General features: G+C 44.9%; 1 protein-coding gene across 1 annotated transcript in view; it reads right to left on the bottom strand.

Moving 5' to 3' along the window:
* Nucleotides 1-445: 445 nt before the first annotated feature.
* tox3 (TOX high mobility group box family member 3) overlaps nt 446-24748 on the bottom strand; it is a 38524-nt gene continuing 14221 nt past the window's right edge. Inside the window, exons 2-7 of the mRNA XM_047581332.1 lie at nt 17340-17405; nt 10336-10587; nt 3688-3951; nt 3329-3559; nt 3078-3158; nt 446-2858 (exon numbers count right to left, since the gene is read on the bottom strand). Of these exons, the coding sequence (XP_047437288.1) occupies nt 2001-2858; nt 3078-3158; nt 3329-3559; nt 3688-3951; nt 10336-10587; nt 17340-17405 (1752 nt within the window). The 3' untranslated portion in view covers nt 446-2000. The remainder of the gene's footprint in view (nt 2859-3077; nt 3159-3328; nt 3560-3687; nt 3952-10335; nt 10588-17339; nt 17406-24748) is intronic.

Raw genomic sequence — 24748 nt, 5'->3', positions numbered from 1 at the left:
CCCTGGGGACGTCTTGGAAATGAAGCGATTTTGAAGGGAGTAAGAAAGAGGCAGAATCCAATGCACTGGTGTGTGAGAAGGGGGACTGTTATTGAGACAAGTACCAGTTACATTCTGACCTTGTCCGGCATCAACACCGCTTTTTTTTTTTTAAAACACGCAGTTACAATGGGCTTCCATTCAAATTGCTGACAAACAGCACACGCTACGACACCAATGCTCACACATCCCCGCAGTGTTTCTTTTATTTACCTCTCGTAGAATCACCCCACAGAAACAAAAAAAAAAACTACAAATGTGTCTTCTGATTGCTCGTAAAGAACCGAATGCTACGAATACTTAAAAGCGTGATTATTTTCAGCCACTAACAAGGAGACGTGAAGAGGCGCCTCGCGACAACTACGGCCGGTATGACTTCTGAAAGAAACCCATTCCTCCAAATAAATATTTGTGATTGATAGTTTTAATTTTGAACAGACACAAAGAAATATATAATACTTCATACAAAATTATGGCTACTATCATATTAGTGATGGAATGTCTCCAACATTAAATTCCTTTTTCCTGTCGCGAGCCGACAACAACCTTTCGGGAGCCCCACACCGACACGCTTTCACTCCATGGACAGATTTCAAATGCAGTTGGTTTGTAAGCAAAATACAAACAAAAGGAATCGCTGCTATTGTAACTCATAAAAAAGTATAAAAGAGCAGAAATGCACTATGTGATATAGCAATCCACAGGTCGTTTAACAATGTTTTAATTAAAGCCTCACATATTAAAACTTTACAACAGGTGATATGAAAAATGTACAACATTTTCTATTTTTTTTTTTTTTTCCCCAGGGACTTCTGTACAGCTGGCAAAAATACCTCCGATGCCTTTTCAGTTGGCTTTGGCAGTGCAACAAACCGGCTCTGCTAGTTTTCTTTTTTTTTTCTTTTTTTAAAACAATGACAGTATCAAGGAGCAGAGTAAAAATACATCCCCAATCCCCAAACCATCTGCCCTGATCGGGAAATTTGGATTTACCATAAAATATCCCCTTTGTTACACAAAATAAAAACATAATTTAACTGTTAAACATCTGGAGTAAAAACAAATAGATTAAAGAAGAATTTTTTGGGGGGGGTGGTTGGGTTGCGGGTGGGAGTGTCGCCAGTTACACGCTTTTGGGCAAATTGTCTGGAGGGTAGATTACTGGATAAAGGAGGAGTCCTCTCTCCCCGCTCTACAAAACATGTACAGCAGATTACAGCTACAGCTTGATGATGTGATGACATGAATGATTTATGGCAGTTTCTGTCTCAGTCTGTTCATCCGCAGAACCTTATATTTTCAGTTCCCCTCGTTCTTCAAAGACGCCGTCTGCATTTGTGACACTGGTTAAAATGTGTTCAAATATCACCAGGCCTCCACCACGTGATGATCTGAGCGGTTACATCTGCAAGAATGAAACAGAAAAGTGGGCGTAGAGAAGGTCTTCTATATACTGGCCGGTGTGGGAACAAAGACTGATGTGTGGGTTACTGGTTTCCAGCGAGGATCCTGCGAGTCGTTGAGTCCAGGCTAGAGCTGATAAAAATCCTTTGAATCGCATTTAAAATGTCCGAATGTCCGCCGCGCTCAACTGACAACTCTGGCCTCATAAATAAAGCTTTATTGTTAAATAAAACAGTGAAAGAGACACGTCTTTCAACATATTGTGTGCCCGCTCAGTTCAAATTGACAACTGAAAGACCTCACAAACAAACAAATAAACAATCACTGGGTGCTCGCCCTAACAGGCCTCTGTCACAGCTCAGCCTATTTTATAGACAAAAAAACCCAGCTAACACGTTTCCTCCTGTACACGCATGTGCATATCTGTCTATAACAATGGACAAGTTCTTTGTATAACATTCTAACTCTTACACACTTCTTAAGTGCAACTTAGAAAAGCAACGTGAAAGGATGCTTTTATTCTATTCCTGTTCTTTGAGATAGGATTTCCATTTGGCTCAGTAAATGCTGACTTGGGACAGGACCTGGGCATGGGCCTGGATTTGGGAGGGGTGTGGTTGCTGCTGCGGGGCTGGCTGGGGGCTGCCGAGTGACGCAGAGCCTCCCACTGAATGGGGTGTACCAGGAGAGTGCTGAGGTGGGGAACACTGTGACTGGTGCTGCTGCTGCTGCTGCTGCTGCTGCTGCTGGAGATGTTGAATCTGCTGCTGATGCAGCTGATGCTGCAGTTGCATGTGCTGCAGCTGCATGTGTTGCTGCTGTTGCTGCTGCTGCTGCTGCTGCTGTTGCTGCTGCTGCTGTTGTTGTTGTTGCTGCTGCTGCTGCTGTTGCTGCTGCATGTGGTGTTGCTGCAGCTGTTGCTGGAGGTGGTGCTGGAAATGCTGATGTTGCATCTGCTGCTGGATCTGCTGGTGATGCATCTGCTGCTGCTGCATCTGATGGTGCTGGAGGTGCTGCTGCATCTGCTGCTGTTGCTGCTGCTGGAGCTGCTGCATCGCATGCTGCTGCGCCGGTTGCATGGGTGGACTCATCTGAGACACCGCTGTGGACTGGGCACCCGCCACCATGGCTCCTCCGGCGCCCATCTGGCCGAGCAGCTGCGGTGGCATCCCGGGGGACATGTTTTGGTGGGAAACCGTGACCGAGGTCACAATCTGACTGCCCCCTAGTCTCATCTGCAGAGGTTTTGGGGCAATGGCCCGGGGCAGAGCTTGTTGCAGGGCCTGCGAGGCTGAAGACATGGAGGGGTGCTGGTTGAGGGGTGAAGGTAGCACCAGGCCAGGGGAAAGGCTGGTGGAGGCCAGGGTCTGCTGCACTGAGCGGATAGTCTGAGCCTCAGCCGATTCTGCTGCAGCCTAGGTGGTGAAAAAAAAAATGATTTATAGTTTTCACCTCTGAAAAATACCAGATCCTCCATCTATAGGCGTACTGGGCAGTTTTCTTGCATCTGTTGTTTTCTGTCATTACACTTCACCTATAAGTTCACAGTACATGATACGAACCGCAGAGCTCTATTTTAATTCATGTTTCTGTTAAACTGACACATTTTTCAGGTGAAGAGAACAGTTTCTCACCTTGGAAACCAGGCTAGCACGGTATGCAGCCAGGGCTTTTAAATATTCTTTCTTGGCAGCTTCTGTTTTGCTTTTGTAAACCTGTGATGATGATACAAAGGAATGTGTGAATGGACAAGCACAGCTCTTTTTAATAGTTTATTCAGAGCTGAGGAGAATGACTTAAAGCAATATGGAGTACATTAAACTGAAAGAACACTAGAGACATTTGAACCTGGGTCTCCGGTGACTGAATGCTACATTTCTAGTACCTGCTTCTGCTCCTCTCCCAGACCGTCCCACATGGACGCCACGATCTTGGACACTTCTCCAAAGGTGGCGTTAGGATTCTGACCCTTGATAGCGGCCTGGGTGTCTCTGAAGAACAGAGCATAAGCCGACACTGGCTTCTGGGGCTCATTGGGATCCTTCTTCTTCTTCTTCTTCGGAGTCTTGGGCTTCTTTGTGGGATCTATGGGGGCTGGTCGTTTCTCCCCAATGACCTGAAACAATGGAAACAGTTGAGATACAAAAATCTCCCATGTCAGTTTCCTGCAGTTAAGCTTTTTTCTTTTCTTTTCTTTTTTTTTTTTTTTTTTTAACAGAAGTCCAGCCCCGTTGCCCGTCTCACCCTGTTGCCGTCGTCCTGGTCGTCTTCGTTGATGGAGCTGGAGGGAGAGGGCGTGGCAGACTTGCTGGCAGGCGGTGACGGGGAGGTGTGGGTGAGGTTGGGCCCGGCCATATTTAGGCTCAGCTGCGTGTTGAGCTGGGACTGGTTGATGGTGGTCAGCTGATTCCGCGACATCATGCCGTTGGGGCTGTTCATGCTGATGATGGACTTCATCACCATGGCCGGGTTGGGTGGGTACTGACGTAGATGAGCCCCTCCCACATTCTGAACAGAAACGGACACAAAAGCAATAGGGCTTGTTAAGAAAATATGAATTTAATGTCATTTTATTCATCAGTTATTAAGATTTTCTTGTGGTTGGACGCCGCCTTTGAGGGTCTGTCTGCACAGATCTACTCAGTGCGGAACACATGAACCTGCATGAACCCTTCACCAGGGCAGAAACTGTGTCACTGGATTCGGTGGATTGTTATGTTGCAGATCACATGTCACGATGTCCCGGGTCTTAAATGTCTCTATTACACGTCATGATAAATTATCTGGACACCCGAGGAGCCAACTTCACAAGGCAGCAATAGATGGCTGCACAGCTCTGTTGATTCATTTCAATTGTATGGAAATGTGTGACTTCAGACTGGCCAGTCCCCGTGGGGGGAGAGCGGACTCACACCTTGGTATGTAGCTTCAAATACCACAATAAAAAAAGAAGAGGCACCGTTTGTGTGCGTGCACTTACATGCCTGAGCATGTGTGCGTTTTATAAGGTTATACCTCTGTGAAAGAGGAACCTTTCATACATCATGTTTGACTGTCAAAGAGGGAAAAATTACTTCTACACAATCAGCTCCATAAATCATCCAGCCAAAGGTATGAATCCTAAGACTTCTGGACAAGTCCCCCCCCCATCTACTACCCAGGGCATAATGTAATAACATTTTCTCTTCCACTTTTTCCCCGCGCAACATTCCGCTCTTGAAAGAGTCTTAAAGAAGTTACAGGCAACATGTTTGCATCGATTGCAGTGAGGGTGAAATTACCAGGCCTGCCAGCTCTCCAGAGGGAAGACTGATCAGAGAGCCAGCGGAGCCGACATGGAACAGTGGAGGGGACGTGAACACAGCAGAAAAGGTGATTTGTTCTCCCTGGGTACATCCATCTGGTATTCAGCGGCACAAACTCAATCTCTCCCAACATCAACACATCATAAACCCACGCACCTGGCTTTATTGAAAGAACCTTATGAATGCCCGTCTTCAAAAACAATATTGTAACACCATTTCAGACAGAAACATATTGGATCTACAATCCATTTCTTTCTCATATGCCATGTCTGCTGCTTATCATAAATACAATCTATGAAGTGAGAGTGGATTTATATTTACATGTGCAAGCGGGCTCCCGCAGAAGGTGAGGCAAAGTTGGGGGAAAGAAATGGAAGACACATTGTTGTGATTCTTCAGCCACGGGAACCTTGCAAATAAAAGCTGCAATAAACAAGCCTGCGACCAAACGCCTGTGATTTACATATCTGCAACGCGCCGCGTTCCAAGTGCTATTGTCATCTTCATTACGGAGAGCACGGTGGCTCGCCGTTTGCTCCTTGCTCGCTGCGAACATCAAAGATACACACACTGAGCTCATTAGTCTTGGCCATCTGTATAATAACAATTTTGCCCAATCCTTCTGGTGCAGTTTTGACTTCAAGCAACGACCCGTCCTGCCATTTGTTCGGAATATGGTGAATTCTTCCAAATGGCTTCAAACTGAACTGTTATTCATTAAAAAAATAAAAAACAAACATGTGCTAATAACCACCGTTAGACACTTCATTATATCGCTTTCAACAGCCTGCTAAATATCGTCTTTTACCACATATTTGAGCGGCAATTTAGCTGTTAGCATGTCTGATTTCAATGAAAACATAGCGGCTAATAACAAGCTAGTCAAGGAAATCATCCTAAGTTGCCTTGATTGTGAATATGAATCTTGTACTACTTGTATGTTTATTTATGTCCCCCTGCCTTTCTCATTTGCATTTTGATTGCGGCATTGTCAGCACACATCTAACTAGATATTTTGATAGTCAAAGTCTTTATCTTGTAGTGCACAGCGGCCAGATGTGCTCCCCTTAGCACGTTTTACCTCGACGCACACACAAATCGGACTCTCTTATCAATGAAGGTTTTTACAATGTAAATGCGGTTTGTAATATTCCCCATTGTGTTGCTCCTCGCGTGGAACCTGGCAACAACATAACGCCGGCAACAATGTGCCGGAAAAAAAAAGAAAAAAAAGAAGAAGAAATGGCTTGTTTTGTATGTTGTTGTTTTTTTTTGTGTGTACACGTGCGTGTGTTACATTATTGTTGGCCTCAGCCGCTCCTAACGCAGAAAACACTCCACACGGATCCACATAAAGAATTCAGAAAACTAGCAGATGAGGGGAAAAAAATAAAAAATAAAAAAAAATAACAGACTGTTGACAATGTGTGAAACCCTTTCCACAATAAACGCAGGCCAATAAACACAGCAGCGGGACTCTAAACGCAACATTATGCATTCGCCGAGTGATAAAAATCTCAACACCGATGTCAATGAAAACAGGCCCCGGTCTGTTTTTAAAGATATTGGAAAATCAGAATTTGTGGAGAATTTATGAACAGTGGCACCAAGCTGTAACAGGCTGAAAAGAATGTTAACAAGTTCAATTTCCATTCAATCAATGCCAGAGCTCTTGGAAATGTTCCATGGCAGGAGAGGGGTAAAATCATCTATATGGTAATTATAAGGATGAATCCCCCAGTAACTTTCGCCAGCATGAAAGGTCAGTCCTATTAAAGATAGTTTATCAGCGCTCTGCACATATTCCTTTACTCGGCTTCTAAACGGGTACATCGCTTTATTTTTTTTTTCTCCTCCATTTTCCAGCAACCTGCCGAAGTCTGCGCTTAAGCCAAATGAGAAAAATGGAATTCTGAATGCCGGTAAAGGCTATAATAGCACGAAGATAAATTGTTTTTCTTTCCCCTGCCCTGTCTCAGTCAAACACACTTCGCTCTCTTTCTCCCCCTGTGGTGTACAAACTCAGTCCATCATCCCCGCCGACCTCTAACCCCCCACTTAAAAACAAATCTCTCTCCGCCCACCCCCACCCTCCGCCCCCCACGTTCTCCTCCCCTCTCGGACTGCGAGGCCAATAGATTCCCTCCCCCTGGTTTGGAACGGCCGCTGACACCCCCCACCCCACACACACACACCTCACACGCCCTTTTCCACCATTTCTCCCGATGCATTATGGGTATTTAAAACTTGTCCAACATGACATCATTTCAGTTTGAGAGCCGCCCGAGAAAAGTAAATTACAGAATCAATCATGCAGAAGGTCAAGCTGAGACTTCATTACAAGTATTGCATGCCTGCATGAATATCTTTCATTTCTGACTGACCCAATATGTCACAATAGCTGTCTGTCGAGAAAGAAAAGAGAAAAAAAAAGAGAGCAGGGAAAAAAAAAAAAACACTCTCTTAAATTGATGTACAACTCATGTCATTGCTTCTTGGCTTGGAAGGGAGATAAGAGGGAAGTGCAGAAAAACATGCTTTCTGCAACAGCGCTCACACTTTCCATTTGATTCGGGGGTATAGTGGTTTTTGACCAGTCAGAGCTCAGGGTATTATACTGGTACACAGTATCGACACATATCAAATCATCTGCACAACAGACTATAAACTGTAGCTTCAATTTCATTCTGCTTGATGCACGAGGCCGGAACGCACTGTTAGACATCAGCATATCTTTGCTGCTGTAAAGCTAATGACATGTGAAACAGCTAGCTGGAAATAAAAAAAATATATATATGTGTATACACAATGCGTCGCTGCATAGTGGTAAACGCAACAAGACGGCAGCGCTCACATCTCTTAAATATTGATTTTAACATCTACTACAACCAGTTGACTACTGTTGGCTTCGAATCCAATCACCGAGGACACAGAGCCCAATTTCAGGACATGCTTACATGTGTCAAGAAAAAGAAAAAAAAAACTCAAATGTGGCAGAGGCACCAGGTGTTTTTTGAAATGGAACCCAGAGACCCTCGCTGTGCGGCAGGGAGAAAATCGAGAAGAAATTGTGAATAAAGCAACACTGGCAGCTCTGACTCCAGTACTATTTGGCACTATTGAGACTCAATCACAAATCAGGAGGACACATGCTGGGAGACAAAAATGAGAGTCAGAAGCTTGTTAGGAGAGCAGATTAAATAAATAATGACTTCAGATTCAGGGCTTGCCAGGCACACTGCAGCTGAGAAAAAATGTATTTCTCTTTGTACGAGCCCGGCATCTGCGGCCAATTTGCAAGACATACGCTGAACATTAAGGGGAGAGGAATTAGCAGAACACTTGGCAACGCAATGACATGGAAGAAGCTTTTGAAAATAGCCCAGGTATATTCGCCGGTTGGGTTTCTCATTAAGTTCTGATAAGAGACAGGCTTTCACACACATAAGTATTCTCCACCAGTGAGCTAACACAGAGGGGGAAAACCAAGGCAAGTGTTTGGGAAATATGAGCATAGTGGCTTGATGAAAAATGTAATTGCAATAGTGCACGGTTTATTTGTTTGCCCCTGCAGCCATAACAAATAACACAGAATGTAATCATGTATATAAGGTTGTCATTCCTTTATCAGCGCGCTGACAAAATGACAAAACACCCCTCTTAGGGCCTTCGTAAATCATTGTCTCTGTATATGGGATGCGCCGCAAACAGCGCTGTTACTTATCTCATTTAAGAGTTCTCCTTTCAAAGCAAAGATAAAACCACAGATGAATAGAATTTCTATAGGCATTGTCACAGGACTTCTGGGGATCAATCCCATTTACAGGAAAAATGAAGGGCCACCACGAGCCTTCCTGCGGTACAATGTGCGATGACTGATAACGAGTGAGTAGTGTGCCGGGCGACAATGCCACGAGGCAAGGAGCAGAAACCCACATTCCCCCGTTCACTTTTTAATAGAGTCTCCGCACAATCAGAGACATGAGCCATGCAAATGGTGTTAAAGAGGAATAATGTTTGAGAATCAAATCTAATCCTCCAGCAAGTCGCGAGAACAGTCAGGAATGTAATTGTGTCAAGGTTCCGTTTCTTCCAGATGCAGAAAGCTTAACTGACCATGAAATGAAAATTCTTTAGGCAAAAAGCCTTCTGGGGTTCACTTACTGTATGCGGCAGAGATATTTTAAAAGCTGCAATTATTTCACATGCCAGAAGCATGGGAGCAGGAAAAAGAGCTGTAAAATTTTATAGCCCCTTCCCATATGGAATGTAAATAAATATCTGTAATATCAGTGTGATTCAACAAATGTGTCAGAGGGAAGGAGGGGCAAAGGGGCTAAAGCACATTCATTTATTCACGCAGTTAATAATAACGATAATGGTAGCTCTTCTCGGAGCGACGTGATTTGTGACTCACGAAGCAAATTCCGCATCAATATCATCACCTCTCCCCGCATGCCTCTGTCCTTTCATTTCTTCCCTCCTAAATGAATCTTCCATTTTTGTAATAGGTCCGTGAGACAACTAGTCAGCCAGTGACATTTCCATTTTTCCTCCTCAGTGCTTCTATGATTGTGGCATTTGAAAATGCCTTTTTCCACCCCGAGACAACAATCTGACAATCTGCAGCACATAACAGTATCAACATAAAGAACGTCATTATTTCACTCTGCTCTTCCATGTTTGGCCATCCGTACCGTCTGAATGGAAGGCCGAGCTAAAAGTCCGCTCATCAAGACTGTACTGGGAGGGTAATTCTCCACACTACGCTGCCACTGTCCGAACGCGCCGCGCCGTTTGTGGGGGACCTCGCGTGACATTAGGCTGAGGCGATTCCAGCATTTTGCAGCGGTGGGAAGGCAGAAAGGGCTTCTGGAGGTAACATGAATTAAATATGAGCATGTGAAACTGTGGCACTTTTGGGTTCCATTTTTTGCCGTCCTTCCGGGGATGAATGCGCTTTGTACTCGAACACCTGTGATCTATTCACATCTGTTCACCTTACAGAGGGGGATCATCCATGCGCTGGCTTTTTAAAAGGGAAAATCCGCACAGTAAGTAACATAATATCATGACATTTACTCAATGTGATCATATACCTCCTGTGTTGTAAACAAGGCCAGATGCTGTGCCAGATGCGCTGACAACGGGAGGTGCACGAAAACTGTGAAGGTGACATTATGGTTCAATAAAAAGGCTCATTTAAAAACTGATATCAGGGGTCTTCAGCGGTACATGCTTCTAAATCATATCTTTCACTTTGGATACACTGTGACTAATCACATCTGGAGCTGCAGCTTCATGGGAGGGACAAGAGAAGCACTGGTGTAGATTAGAAGAATGAGGATAAGGGGCTTGATTTACTCGTGATATGCACCTCCCTGATAGGTCTGTCTTGTGCCTTAAAAACAGTTGTGACTCATCAGAGGATGGACGCGGGCCTTCTGAGGGCGTCCTGTGGTGTCTGGTAACAGAATGTTGGTGTGTCATTGCTGTGGGGTGGTCTGGTTTAGGTGATTTTATTTACTTCTCCTGTCAGCGGTGTTAATGTTGAGGCTTATCGGTGTACGTGCAAAGCAGTGCTCACCACAGGCTGGCCGTTGTTGACAGACAGTCCTTCTTGGTCCATCATGTTGCGCGAGATGGTGATCGAGGGCAGGTCTAGGCTCTGTGGGGGGAACTGGGGGATTAAGTGACCCCTGTGCGGAGCTGGGGGCTCCGGCATCGCCGGGAACGGCGAGTCCACTTCCGACAGCCCAAGACCGGACTCCGTCTCAGGTGGAGGTGTAATGGGAGGAATCTCGAACTCCTCGTCTCCCAAGCTGGGCGTATGAAAGGTCTGTGGAGAAAAAAAGAAAAAAGAAAAAGAATGTAGTGAAATCCAGCAACGCAAAACAGCCAGGAAGCATTTGCTGAGGTGAGGCCTCGTCTAACGTGAGGGAAGGAAACCTTCAGGGATTAAATCAGAAGACTTTGTTTAAGTGAGGAAGTGTTTCAGTAGAGTGGTAATACACTTGTCTGTAAGTGCACCAAGATGTAACATTTCCTAAACCTATTAAAGTCCACTTTGTGGAAGAAAAAAAAAAGAAGGGAAAAAAAGGCGAGTGGCGAAGAAGACGTCAAAAGCAAAAATATCAAGCAGCAATCACGGGAGAGAGAGGATACATGATAAAAGCCCTTAATCTTGGGGATGGAAGATGTTGGGTTGAAGTGCAGTGAAAATACACGTCACAGGGAGATGGGTTTAAAGAACATTTTCAAAGATTATTACGCTTGGCCAGAAGTGTTTCTTTTTGTTCCCCTTGCCTGCACCCTTAAATCTGCTCATCAAACAGCTTAATCCTTCTGCCTTTCGAATTAAAGCTTTTGGTCACACTTAATTTGCTTATGTGCCTTCTTGGATATGGGACTGTTCACCTACTTGGGTCTTGTTTTCATCTGCACATTGCATTAAGCTTCTCTCTGGAAAGCCAAAATATTCTTACCCTCACAATGACCACTCGGCGGGGCCAAGCAGCATGCTGTCTGAGGTGCTGGGCTTGGCTGCTGCTTCTGCTGCTGCTGCTAAGTTACTGAAACCTCTTCAAAGCTCTCTTGCTTAAAGTGACATGGTTTTAACTGCTTCAGCACCGAGCGGTGCTGCGGCTAAAAACGCGTTAAACTACCAGCGCTATTGGAGAAGTCGATGTTTGAAGGCGACAAAAAAAAAGAAAAGGAGCTTCACGTTGATATCCAGCACCACTTCCGTGGCCTTGGGTCACTTTTACGGCCCTGTTTGCATGTTCAGCTGCCTCCAGCTTCCTCATCGGCTATTTGATATTTCCCAGGCAATCCTGGCATGAAAATAATTGGACAAAAACAGGTGCAAAATGATGTTTGTGCCCATTCCAACGGGCACAGATGAATCTCCAATATGCCGATTCACCTTTTCGCACAGCGCATTTAATTCTCAGCGGGATAGTGAGTCCTGGAGATGATTATGCATTGCTGTCTGAAAATAAGCCTCCCTGAAAGTGTACTTTCTCACTGTCCCAGTTCTCCCATCCTTATCAAAATGGACAACATTATAGCATTTTGCTTACATGTAAAGCGTCATACTGTTACAGGCAGTTTGAACATAGGAATAAAACTTCTAACCGAGCAGGGGTGAAGTTACCTATAAACCTGATATTAACAGCCCTAAGATCGGTCGGCAGAGCTAACGCTGGTCAACATAAAAGCTAACAACCCTGCGCTCTGTTTCTGGTAGAGGATGGAATAACAGAAGGGAGACAACGGAGGGAATATGCCAACACAGACCTTGATTAGGGAGTATTAATGTTCCCCTTGCTTGCTTTAGCACACAGACACTTGAAACTAATTCATTGCCTACTCAGGGCAGCTGTCCCGACAAGCGCTGATGAATTCCACTGGCAGGGGAAGCTAATAGAGTTTTTATTCTACCCTTTTATTCCTCTCTTCCTGCTGCCTAACACTGTTTCACTTTTCAGAGAATCAGTTCTCCTTTCAGAAGGAGCTAAGGTCATATTCATCACAGCCCAGGTCTCTGGCTTGCAGAGTGCAAAAATAAATCACAAGCACCCTCACTAGGAACCATTTACTAGCAGTCCTCCGCTGTCATATTATACCTCGGTCCACTCAAAAGTAAATACATTTTAAAACAAACCTCTACAAGTTGAGAATTCAGAATAATGCCCGTTCGGCGGCATGTGAATCGAAACCCTGTGTCTGTTTATAAGCTTAATAAAACAAAACTGTCGTAAGTCACGGACAGAAAGTTCCAGTAGCACATGGAAAGGATCGGAGATAGTTCATCATCACAGTCTTCATCCATCTTATTCCACTTCCCCTGTGGAGCAGGGTCAGTCGCCACGGCAGCCTTCAGATATACGCTCCCCGTGTCATCTGGATCATATCATGTAGCATGTATCTGAAGACACTGGCACACATTAAAATCTCCCGACACAAAAGTCTTGATCCTGTCCACTACAGTCAAATGCGCTGCTCAGACTGCAATACTTGCAACATAAGCCCTAGCAGGGAATCTTTTCAGGAACAAACTTAAGTTACATTTCTTACTCTTGCTCCACTGTGGATGCTATTTGCTGATGTTAGTAGGTTTCCCGCGGTGTTACATTGTGTAAGGTAAATCAGGACGCAACTATGTAGGCCACTGGATCCTTCGTCCTGGTGCATCGTGGCCTGAATTACAGAGCTAAGCCAGAAGTGTGAGACAAATGTCAAAGAGGGAGGTTGGCTGAGGTCAGCTCCACTTTTGTAGGAGAACAGCACAAGCCTCACTTTGTCCTTTAAGCAAAACACAGACATATACAGTTCTCGGAGAAGGGAAGTCGTTTGGTATCTGCAAAAACAGCACTGAAGCGGAGGATAGAGAAAACAAAATCTGACTGTGGGGGAGGGAAGATGAAACGAGATTGCTATCAGAGAATGTGCATCGCCTCTCTTTGTTAGTGATAATACAAATTAACATCTACACCAGGGGGGCAGATAATGGAGACATGCAGTTTGGGTCTCATATTGGAAGATGTCATCCATCTGTGCAGAAAAGGCCCCCTCCCTGGGGAAGAGGTGCCAGGTTTTACTGGAACCCGGAGAGGGTTACAGTGTTGCACACTGTCTGGTGTCATTTCACATAAAGCCAGTCTAATTCTGCACCAGGAGCAGCTTAGGGGGCTCTGATCGGAGATTAGGAGATGCACAATCCACTTTCTTCACATCACCAGCCTGATTATCCATTTAAATTGTTCTGAAAGGCTCAGCAGAGCCAAGTGCCAAGCCAGATGCTGGCTTGGGATGTGCAGGCATGTACATGTTACGAGGTGGGAAAGGGACAACACAACACAGAGAGGGGTGGGGGGTGGGGGGTAGTGTGTGTGTGTGTCTTTCCGTTGGCAACCGCAGGGTTCAGTGGTATGGGGGAAGAGGAGGGCTTGTAACAAAGAGGCCTGATGTACGCATCATGAGCATCCTGGGCAGGTGTGTGGGAAATCCCCTCATGTTGACGAGGGGCGGTAAATCTGGAATAGCCTGTACCAAGAGTTGCTGCATTATACCAGGTGAAATGGAAGCGTTTGAGACGGTTAAATGTAGTCAAATAAGTTGTCTATCACACACATATACACCATAATTACTTCCTCACACACTATTAGGCAGCACAGCGCAGTTTTGAGCTTAACATTAACTCCCGCGCACTACCATGCTCACAATGACAATGCAAATACGTTACTTTAAATAAACTTTTCTTTTGTTACTGTGTATGTTAATTTATCGCTTTCAAGTTTGCATTGTGTGACTTGAAATAATGAGTGTCCTGGATCATTAGGTATTTATTCACTTTCTTTCTCCACCAACTTTTTGTGCAATCCATTTCGCAGATGTCGAGATATTTCAGTGGATTAGGGAAAATGAATGTGCGATGTGAGGCGGCAGCTTTGGGTTTCCAAACTGTGACCACAGAGAAGAGCTGGACGAAAGCAAAGCCATATGCTGGAATATTGTGGAAATACCCCACATCTCTGAAACCAATGACAACATTAGTTTTGTAAAAACTCTTTAATAACTAAGCGGGACCTTTTGAATCAAAATCGAATTAATGCAGAGTACTAGAAGTGATACTCGGGCTTTCTAGGATCGCCAAAGGTATGAGGGTTTATCCTCAAGAGACTATTGAGGATATCTGTACAAAATTTCATGGGCAATAATGGAGGAACCAATGATCAAGATGCATCGTTAGAGTCCTGCTTCTAGCATGAATTAGTATAATGGCGATTTATAAAGAACCTTATTTAAACTGTCCTTATAATAATGTTCACCTACAAAGAGGTGCGATGTGAATTACCAGTTCATTCTCCCGTCTAGTATTGCATCCTTGTGACGCCACGGCGTTCTTTCAATATCAGGACAAAGAGCAAGAAAAGGCTTTTCAGGCAACAGTCTCAGTCCTTCAATAAACCTAGTAATGCAATTCACAGATGCAATAACCAAGACTTGTTAAAGGCAGCAGTATGCAATTACTGCCCATAATAGGGCTCCGAATCAATAGAGGCTGGATTGAGGATCCAGTTTCAAATATCTAGACAGCCAGAGTGCACCTACTCAAATGACAACATCAACCATGGCACCCCTAATCAGCATTATTTCAAATTTGGATCATTTGTAGTCCATTTCTACATATTTATAGTTCATTACATGACTCTAATTTGATTGGGAGGGTAAAGCGATACAGCTGAGTGGAACACAATCTCAGTGTACAGTATCCTTTTTCCTGAGGGAAGCAGTCAAGCTTTCCCTGCTAGGATGTATGCTTTACCAGGCACACCAAGGTCATCTTATCTCATCCTCTAAGTGCATAAGGTAAATGATACACAGGCCATCCAAACAGCAAACACAGATACGCTCCTCTGAATTAAAAACACACGGCCTTTTACCTCAATACATGCTGCCCGCGTGTATTTTTTCCCCCCTGTATACATGCAAACAGGTTTACATTTCGCTTTGACATATCTGCGGTAACTGTTCGTACATATGGTGACTTTTAAAGAAAGAAATAACCCATGATTACTCTTACAAATTGAAGGACGTTTTAAACCGAGCTTTCATGGGTAAGATGTATGATCGTAAAAATAGAGGATGTGTATTTTTACACGCTCGCCTTGAAAACAATAGCTGATCAAGTGCGGTAGCGTAAATGTATCCTCACAAAAAAGAGACTCTATTCCTTCTCTGCCCACAACACAACTCCCAACATGTTAAGTAGATTAATATAGCGTTATAGTGATCGTGTGAAACCTCACAACTCAAAGCGGAAGTCACTTTAATCTCACTTTAGCTCAGGTTGCAGCAAACAATACTTGGGGCACTCCTACGCTTAAAAAGAGAAATCTATGCCTAAGACTTCTCCTCTGTCTTTCTTTCCTTCTAAGCACAATGCCATCTGTGCCCCAACACTGGAAACAGTTGTTTCTTTTGATAAAATGCAAATGAGCTGGGCTGTTTTATTTTTTTTTATTTATTTATTTTTTTTATCAAGAAGCCCCAGAGCCCACCCCCCCCTCTCCCCCTCACTGCCACAGTGGGCCCTCACAGCTGGGGGCTGAATGCTCTCTGCTGCAGTGGGCCCCGGCAGCCCGTGGATACAGAGGGATGCGCCCACTCAGCGCAAATGTGGGGGAAAATTAGACTCGTTCTGTAATACTCTGCGGCTTTGTGGAACGGCCACTTTATGAACATGAGGTCACGCGCTCCAGACACTTCTGGGTAGCTGCCGGAGCTTGAATGTCACAGTTGCATCCCTGCTGCCCAGCTGACATGAATGAAAACAATAAGGTTAACAATGACATCTATCTCAGTACTTTAGAGTCGTGCAATAATGCCTTGCTGCGGGTTTTGAAGCCAGATCAATCTCTGGATGAGATTGGACAGTTTGAACCACAGAGGATGACGGGTATTTTTGGTGCACTTGTCTCTAATGACAGGGCAGCCGAGTGGGTGGAGGGGGACTAAAATGGGTAAATTTAGCACACTGTTAGGAGCACTATGGCTCACAGAGGCGGTTATATACCTCCGGAGAAACAACTACCCCCTTCTTTCTTTAAATGTGACAGTACGGTACGCAGTTATTCCAGCAGCTCCGCCACCGCCGCCGAACACTGTGGGTGACATTTCACTTTTTCTTAGTGCAAACAGATGGAGCGGATCAGAGAGACACCACTATAGGATCTCCTTATGCTCTTTCATTATGTCTTTGAAAAGAGGAAGAATACAGGTGTTTATGCTCTCAGCCTCTGCGAGATATCACTTCATCTCGGAGCGCAGTCAGACAGATCGCATTAACATCAGCTCTCAGATGGAGCTATGAGACAACCTGGGGTGAGCCGAGACCGTCTTTCTATAACCGTGAAGTCGGGGGTTCTAAAACAAAGACGAACACCCCCGACAGCAAAAGTATGTTGCCAGTGATCGAGACAATTGATCCTCATGAATATTTCTTATCAAATATAGAGCTTATTGTCTGTGGCATCGGTTGCTCATATTGCTCATTTGATCCATTTTTTATTAAATAATGCCTCAACCACCTAAGGCAGCAATAAAATGTATATGGAGGACACATATAAAAAATGCCTGCCTGATGCAAACTTTATTTTGGTTTTACGATGTCATAAAAAGAGACACACTGATAGATGGTTTAGACTTCTGTGATAAGTTGATGCACGGCATGTACGGCGACGGCGTAGACTCTGCACGCACCCTCGTGCTGTGGCCTGACGCACGTAAGTAAGCGCTGTGGCGACGCAGACCTGTCCACTTGGTAGTGCCGTGTTTCCGGTTTAGTATTTCCAGCGGCTTCATTGTTTACTTGTGTGACTCGTCGAAATTTCGGCAGAAGTTTCGGCCGCCATTGTTGAAAGTGAAGCAGGAAGTAGGAACAAAAAAATCGACCTGACTGGCACAAGCATGAACGGGTCACAGCATCTAAAAGAGCCTTTTAAGTCAGCTTTAATATGTTACCTGCATTAACTAGATTTTCCGCATTCAAATGGGAAATTTGAATATGGGAAACAGCGTACTTACATCCCCAGCTGCAAGCAGGGCGCCGTTCGCCTCGGCCATGTTCATGTAGTTGTTGTTGTTCTGGAACTGCAAGTGAAGGAAAAACAAACACAATCAGTCCACTTGTGTCCAGGCAGCATTCTTTGCAACTCGAGCCCACCCCCCCCAAAACCCCACCCCACCCTCAACTTTCGTAACGGACACCTGTCACACAAACAGACGGTCGCACTCGGCTGTGAATGTTTGCACACTGCTTTAACCCCTTTCTCTACGCGCACAGTGCGCATTCTGCCACTCTGCCATTATTGCTGTGACATGACGAGAGGCACGTGAGAGTCCCTGGCCGATTCAGACCCGAGTAATGAGAATCCGCTCTGGCTATTCAGCTCTTATGGGATGGCAATTAAGGATATGTTTGCATCACAAAGCCGAGTATCAAGATGCAGTGGCAGGTTATTAACTTCAAATAACCTATGGGAAAGGGGTGATACTGAGGGGAAATAAGGAGGTGGAGGGTGCTATTATATGGGTGGAGTACATTATGGCTCAATGGCAAGTGGGTGATACAATTCAAACACATTTATCCACATGCGACACAATGTATGCAAGATAATTAAGAATCACTTTCATTCTACCGCAACACATGGAAGTTCATTATTGTGCAGTGTTTACAAGTTCATAGGAAATGAATGACTGCGAAGAACAATGTGGACAAAGGTGAATTTGTGGTTGCCAGACTGTGCAGACACATTGGCAGCTGATGAGCTATTAAAACCCTGTACTTTGCTAAGAAATAACATGTTTTCACAACATCACCCCCTCCTCCTCCCACTGCTTGCCCCTCCCAACCCACACATAGCCTGCTGGCAAAATGGCAGCCACTTCCTTTCTTCAGAGACACAACCACACTGACAGGTAGGAACAATGGGACATAGAATGAAGAATTATGGGCTAGCAGCTGGGCCCAGGAGCACAATGCACCTCTGTGTGAGTGAGCGGAGGGAGAGAGAGAGAGAGAGAGAGAGCAAAAGCCAGCCTACACAGCGCGGAGGAGAAAGAATCGCGATGCGTTTGCGTCTTCGCGAGGTTCCGCTGAGAGCGCTTTACCTATTTTCAACAAAGCTCTGCGGTGATCTCTTTTGTGTGTTTATTACAAAGTCTCTCTCTTAAAATGCCGCGGTTGACGAATAAGTCCAACAGATGGGAAGAGAGTGAGACACGGAGGGGGGGGGGGGCTCCCTATCAGAGCAGAAGCCAAACAATAGTGGAAACAAATTAAGATCAGAGTGAACTGAGAAGTGCATTAATATATTTTCTAGGCCTTTGTGTTTTTTTTTATCCGCTCTCCTTTTCTTCTGTGCGGTTAGTATGCGAATGTAATTACCGAAAGAACTGCCGCTAATCAACTGCGAATGGTATCCATTAATTAGTCTATGCCCTGGAGAGAGAGTGGGGAGTCAGCAGCAATGTTAACAGTGTTACGCACCAATGAGGAGGGAACTCTGCTAGCAGTCGCCTGAGCAGGTGGTTTCGAGCTGTCTCGTTCTCCGGTGCCACGTTACCTGGAGCTGCCCCACTAAACTACATCTGACTCGAGCGCTGGGGTTTGCATGTTTGCACACATGCTAATACAAATGTATGAAGACGCGGGAGCGCGGAGACTCATGGGCCTCCGGTGAAAAACAACTGTCAATTGCTTGAGCTCCTTCACTTCCCAGCTGTGTGTAACTCCTAGACATGACATGTCTGGGTTATGTCAACCACTCAGCTAGTAATTAACCTTATGCGGGCTTATCTCAAAAGTGTTACTCCATCCCCCGTTTTCTCTTAGATAATAAATTGAAGTCTCAGAGATATCCCTCTCTATTCAAGCACCAGGAACATTGTTCTGATTGTGGGGGCAGATAGGGCTTCATGCAGGGCTGTCTCTCTGCTTCTTCTGTCCCCGTGTCTCCCAGGATGGGAATAAGACTTTAAGGGTGAGCTGACAAATACTCTTCATTCTAAATAGCTCCCTGAGAATTTGCTCGGTAAAATCTGACCAAAGGAAAACGAGCTGTGAGGAGCTTTCTGCAGAAGCTCTGGTTTTGGATTCCACACGAAACTTCTTGCCGTCATTAATAATCGCGCCCCGCTCAATTACTCGCCACGCTGCACATCGCTGGGTAACGCGGACGACAACTTCGCAGGACTGCAAGTGTTTGCGAATCAGGAAGCGGTGTGTCATTAGCACAAACATCACCGGGCGAGGTATGGCTGAACCGCGGACATTGATCTGAATCACATTAGCTTCATTAGCGAAAACACAATCAAGTTAAGCCCAAGTGCCAATTAGCGGCGCAAAAGTCCCCGGGCCCTGTCTCCATGAGTCATGTTTTATAGTGTTTCCTGAGCCCTTTAAGAGCAGTTTCAAATCTCCTCAGAGAACTGTGACTAACATCCCAAGAAACGTCCCCAGCCACCGGTATCAATCTTCGCCATTAAAAGCTGCGCCGCGTCGGGGGCCGGAGGCCTCGGCGGACGACGGGAGCAGGGAGCAGTGGAGATTGTTATTGTGATTCCCAATTCATTTCTGGGGGTTGGAGGTGGGGGGGCGGGGGGTGGCGTTCGGCGCTCATGTTTGCGGCAGTGCCGATTGAGTCAAATGCCAGATGAAATTAAGTGTGATTGGAGGGTCCGTGCAGCTGACGGTAAGGGAGCACGCTAAAATGGGTCAGTGCAGACAATGAAGGCTCTGTAATTAAAATGATGTGACGAGCTAGACGAGGGCTGCGGCTGCCATGTGAAGGGCCAAACAAGTAAGTGTGTGTGTGCGTGTGTGTGCCCACATGCACAACCATTTTGGAAATGGACACAGATGAAAAGTTGGGGAAATCTGACCAGTGGCATCAGTAGATAAATGCTACAGGGACACAAGAAACACATCACAGTGGACTTAAATTGCTGGTAAAGCACTATAGGCACAGCCCGGGTAGCGGTGTTACATGCATTCAAGAAACCACCATCTCACTTAAACCCATTTCTGGAAGAAAAAAAAGGAATCAGTCATACACTCAGGGCTTCGCCTCTTCTGGCAGAGGGGAACTATTGGCAAGGCATATAAAGAGGTGCTTTAAAATAGCTGTGGGGTTGGAGGCTTTTATTAACAGAATGAATTCGCGGCTAAAGGTGCTCCGTAACATGAGCCACGCTAAGAGTCAGACATGGCTACATGGCAGAGCAAGCGCCGGGCACTCTGTGTTTTTATTTCCCCTTCTGCACCACCAGCACATTTCTTCAATAACTGTTTAACAGGAGAGAATTAAGAGCTTACATGGACCCCGATCCCGACGTGAAAAGACTCTACTGTCTACTGCGCGATCGCAGGCGGACGGAACAGAAACACCAAGCAGCCTTGCAGCGAATGAGATGGATATGGATTTCTAGGGGTTTTTTCCATCAAATGTACAGTACGGCTTTTCTTTTCAGTCAATATAACACTTCTGAGATTTTCCTTTGAATCCCCGTGAATGGTTTTGATTATTCATTATCAGGCAGAAAGGCAACAATCATGGGTTTATTTTTTCCAACTAAAGCCAGTGTAATTTTGATGCTAGATTCTCCCCCCCACGCCCCTCCCCGCGCCTTCTAAATCCCAGAGCAGGAATATTTGTATGGAAGAATGTCCAGTGGGAAATAAGGTGTTTTACAGCTATTACAGCAAACAAAATTATTTCAACCTCAGGGTGAACACAATATTGCACCAACATGACCCCCTCTCACACCCACTATGATGGAGTAACCACACAGATCTTATCAGTAAACATGAACTGGACGAGCAAAATCCACAGACTGAAGAGCCTCCGATAGCACAGCTGCCATCTCAAAGGGGGGAAAAAATAAATGTGCGTACATTTTTTTATCCAAATATCGAACACTGCTTGGTGATTAAATGAAGGCATGACTGGGAAAATGTGACCATTTTTTTTTAAAAACATTTTTTAGTATTATATAAAACAAGCACAAAATTGAAAGAGTGCTTACTTTCACTCCGTGCTTGCAAATCAGCTTCAGCAGACTCAGCTGTCTGGTTTTACAGTACGATCAAAAAGTCACAATATCGGTGCTGTCAGTCAGCAGGTAACTAAATTGGACACATTCTTGCTCCCCACTGAAAACCACCAAACTAATTCAATCAGGAGCCCCGGCTTTTCCAGAGACAAATCAACTGCTGACAAGTGATTTTACAGTTCAGCCTGAGCCCAGTAATCACAGCCTAGCATGTGTTCTCTGGAACATGACACTTGTGCTAATATGTTCTCCAGTGGTCCCCGTAAAAGACGGCGAAAAACACCACAGTTAAGACCCAACCTCCAGTGCTGAGAAACCCGCTGTAATTTGCTGTGTATTATTTTATGCAATTTCCTTAAAAGCTTGGCCCAACGCCAGCTTTGAGTTTCTCACTGAGTGAAGCAGACTGGACCACTAAAAAGAGCAGCTCTGTTTCCTCTCTAGCCGTCCTGCTCGGGCTTATTTGTAGCATCTGAGAGAGTCGTCTTCTGATTCCCGAGGTCCTCCTCACCAAACGCGTTCTCATTTACAACCCAATTCAGCATAAACACTCTGCAGCTGCCTCTCTGGTGATCACAAGCCCTATTCACGCCCAGCGGGCCGCTGCGCATGCGGCGCAGAGCTGACATATATAGATATATTTCCTCCTATGTGTGCAGCAGTCAATTTGTAAAGCGACTCCACAACACAGCATGTCCGCACAGTCGGCGCGCAAGCTGTGTTCTGATCTGCAGGCCGAATCGATTGGTAATTCAGTTTAAAGCTAAAATCATTACTCCCTCAGCCCAGCACTGTCTTCCACTATTAAGATTGCTAGTTCTCAACTACGTAAGGTAGCACCGAGGGGAAGTTCACTGCGAGCAGCTCCCTCTTCCTTCGCCTCTCAGTGTGGGACATATGCAGACGGGCAGAGGATCCAGCGTGAGAAAAAGTCTTTTGTGAGATTTGGATCAAGCCGATGATGGTGTTGTTCAGACCGTGCGGTGATTATCTCCCCGCTCACACCCCCAGAAACCACTGTGGCCTCAACTAGTGTCATCGTGGCTTGTGTTACTTTAGTAAACACTGACCTGAAAGAACTGTTTAAACCCTCGCAGGGATATCAAACTTCCCACAAAATGACTGTTTCCTGCTCGCCTCCAACAGTGGACAGAACAACAGAACGTTTAACATGTATTTAAGATTCAACAATCGCATTTTTGTTACCTTTTTTAAATGCCCTCACTAAAGTCAGTAAAATGTAAGAGCAATGCGTCCCAGATGGGGTTGTCAGGAGCAAAGCGAAAAGCAGAGCCGCTGTTCTTCAGATTACTCAGACCATGGTACAGGAACATTATAATTCTGTCACGGTGCATAAAACTAAGTTTGCCTACCCAACCAAAATGACAAGCTTAACTATCAAAATAAAGGAAAAACTTACAAGCGATTTCACAGCTCACCAAATATGTATTATGTTTTTTTAAGCTCCCCAGTCATTATGGCAGTGTTGAAAGACAGTAAAAGGCAAACTATGGTTGGTGCGTTCAGCGTGCTCCTCGGGCTAAATTTATATTCAGCACAGACACGGTGTGAGGGAGCGATAACATGGAGGCACAAACAGACCAGGGTGAAGAAAGCATTTGCAAGATCTTTGGGTTTCTTAAGTATTTGTGAATGAGATAAGATGAGTTTGCTGCATCGGTTCATACGTTTGTTACGGCCGAGAAACGGTCAGTAAGTGAAAAGTAAACTCCTGCCACACACTGAGTTGATATGTGCAAGGTGTATAAGCTATCCAACAGTCGTAGAGACATCTCAATCACCGGCATTCGTCCTCTAGGGACCATGGACGTATCTATACAATTGCAACACTAAGCTGGTTAAGTCTTGACTAAAGGAGAGAACCGACTCTTCAACAGAGATAAAAAAAAAAAAAATAGGATAATTCTCATTTTAAACAGAATTTAAATTGATTTTTAAGTACATACGCATTCTCTTAAAATAATACCTCTATGTCTAAGTCTTCTTTATTATCCAGTTTTATGTATAAATGCAGATTTTAAGGGTAAACTCTAGTCACATGACTTCACATTAACACCCCAATTTTGCACCAAAGCCACAACAAACGCCACCACGTTGCACAATATGATTTAAATACGTGGCCGTTCATCACCATAGCTACTGGTTTTCTCTCTCTGAGGCTTCAGGCTCACAAATGCTGCCAAAACAAAGATGGTGTCGGCATTTGTCATAATGGACCACTAGTATGAGCCCAGCAGTCTCAATACTGAGCAGGTCAACATCCAACATCAGGTTTTTTTTTTCCTAGCCGTTGAGCCCGCTCTGTACTCTCAAGAGCAAATCCTAAAAGAAAGCCCAAGCTAAATGGGGTTCCATCTTTGATCTGGCGGGGTGCAAAGCCATTGGCCCACAGCCACAAAGGAGCTTAGGAGATGGAGAGGGCCTCAGAAACATGGTGTAGCTTTCTCACAATGGCCGTGCCGCATGCACACATAGCTCTTGAGGAAGCAACATGAGAAAGGCTTGGCTCGCTGGTGTTGTCTTGCTTTTACTGCTAAGCCATGTCTCAGGGCTGTTTACTCTCAGCATCTTTGATGCAACTCCAACTCAAGATGGTATCAGAGGTGTGGATTTTAACCAGAGCTCACTCTGCTCCGCCTGCCATTCTTCTGCTACGGAGCAAGAGGCTGCTGTGGGGTTAAGGAAGCTAATAACTAAGAGGTACATGTTTAAATGTCACACAGGAGAAGAGCAGCTTTCTGCCACTGGAAACAGGCTTGTTTTTGGTGGCAATAATGGTGATGGCTGAGCTGTTTCTTTTGGTTTGTCAGATGGCTATGAGCCCTGGGACTTGAATTCGCATAAAGCTCTATTGAGAGCTGCTGGGAGCGGAGTCCTCTCTTATTGCTCTACCAGCACAAATGCATTTTTCTATTCCCCGTGTGCCGCTACTGGCTAATACTCTCATTATAAATGGCTCTGGGAATGTGCACAGTCAAGAGCTTTTAGTGCTGGACGCGACAGTCTTCTGTTTCTTATCTGCTAATGCCAGAAAATAATATATTTGATTTTGCGGATTAAAAACAATACATTTATAGCGCAGGTACAAAAGCCACAAAGGAGGCGTTGCTCTCCTGCATGACATTTAACCATGTAAAAGATATTCAACCACGTGATAACTGGACTAGAGCAACAATGCTGTCAAAGTGACTTGCTTGGCCCAACTGATAACAAACATGTTTCTTTCTTTTAAAAATGTCCACACAAAAAAAAAAAAAATCAAGTTCTGCAGCCAACTGAATCTCACTTGTAGCTAGCCTTTGTGTGGCTGTATAGAATGAGTTTCTTTACCTCTTGGAAGCACTTTCAAATAAAATTTC

Source organism: Mugil cephalus, chromosome 3 (assembly GCF_022458985.1).
Source record: "Mugil cephalus isolate CIBA_MC_2020 chromosome 3, CIBA_Mcephalus_1.1, whole genome shotgun sequence".
Lineage (NCBI taxonomy): Eukaryota > Metazoa > Chordata > Actinopteri > Mugiliformes > Mugilidae > Mugil > Mugil cephalus.
This window is presented reverse-complemented; position numbering and strand designations above follow the sequence as displayed.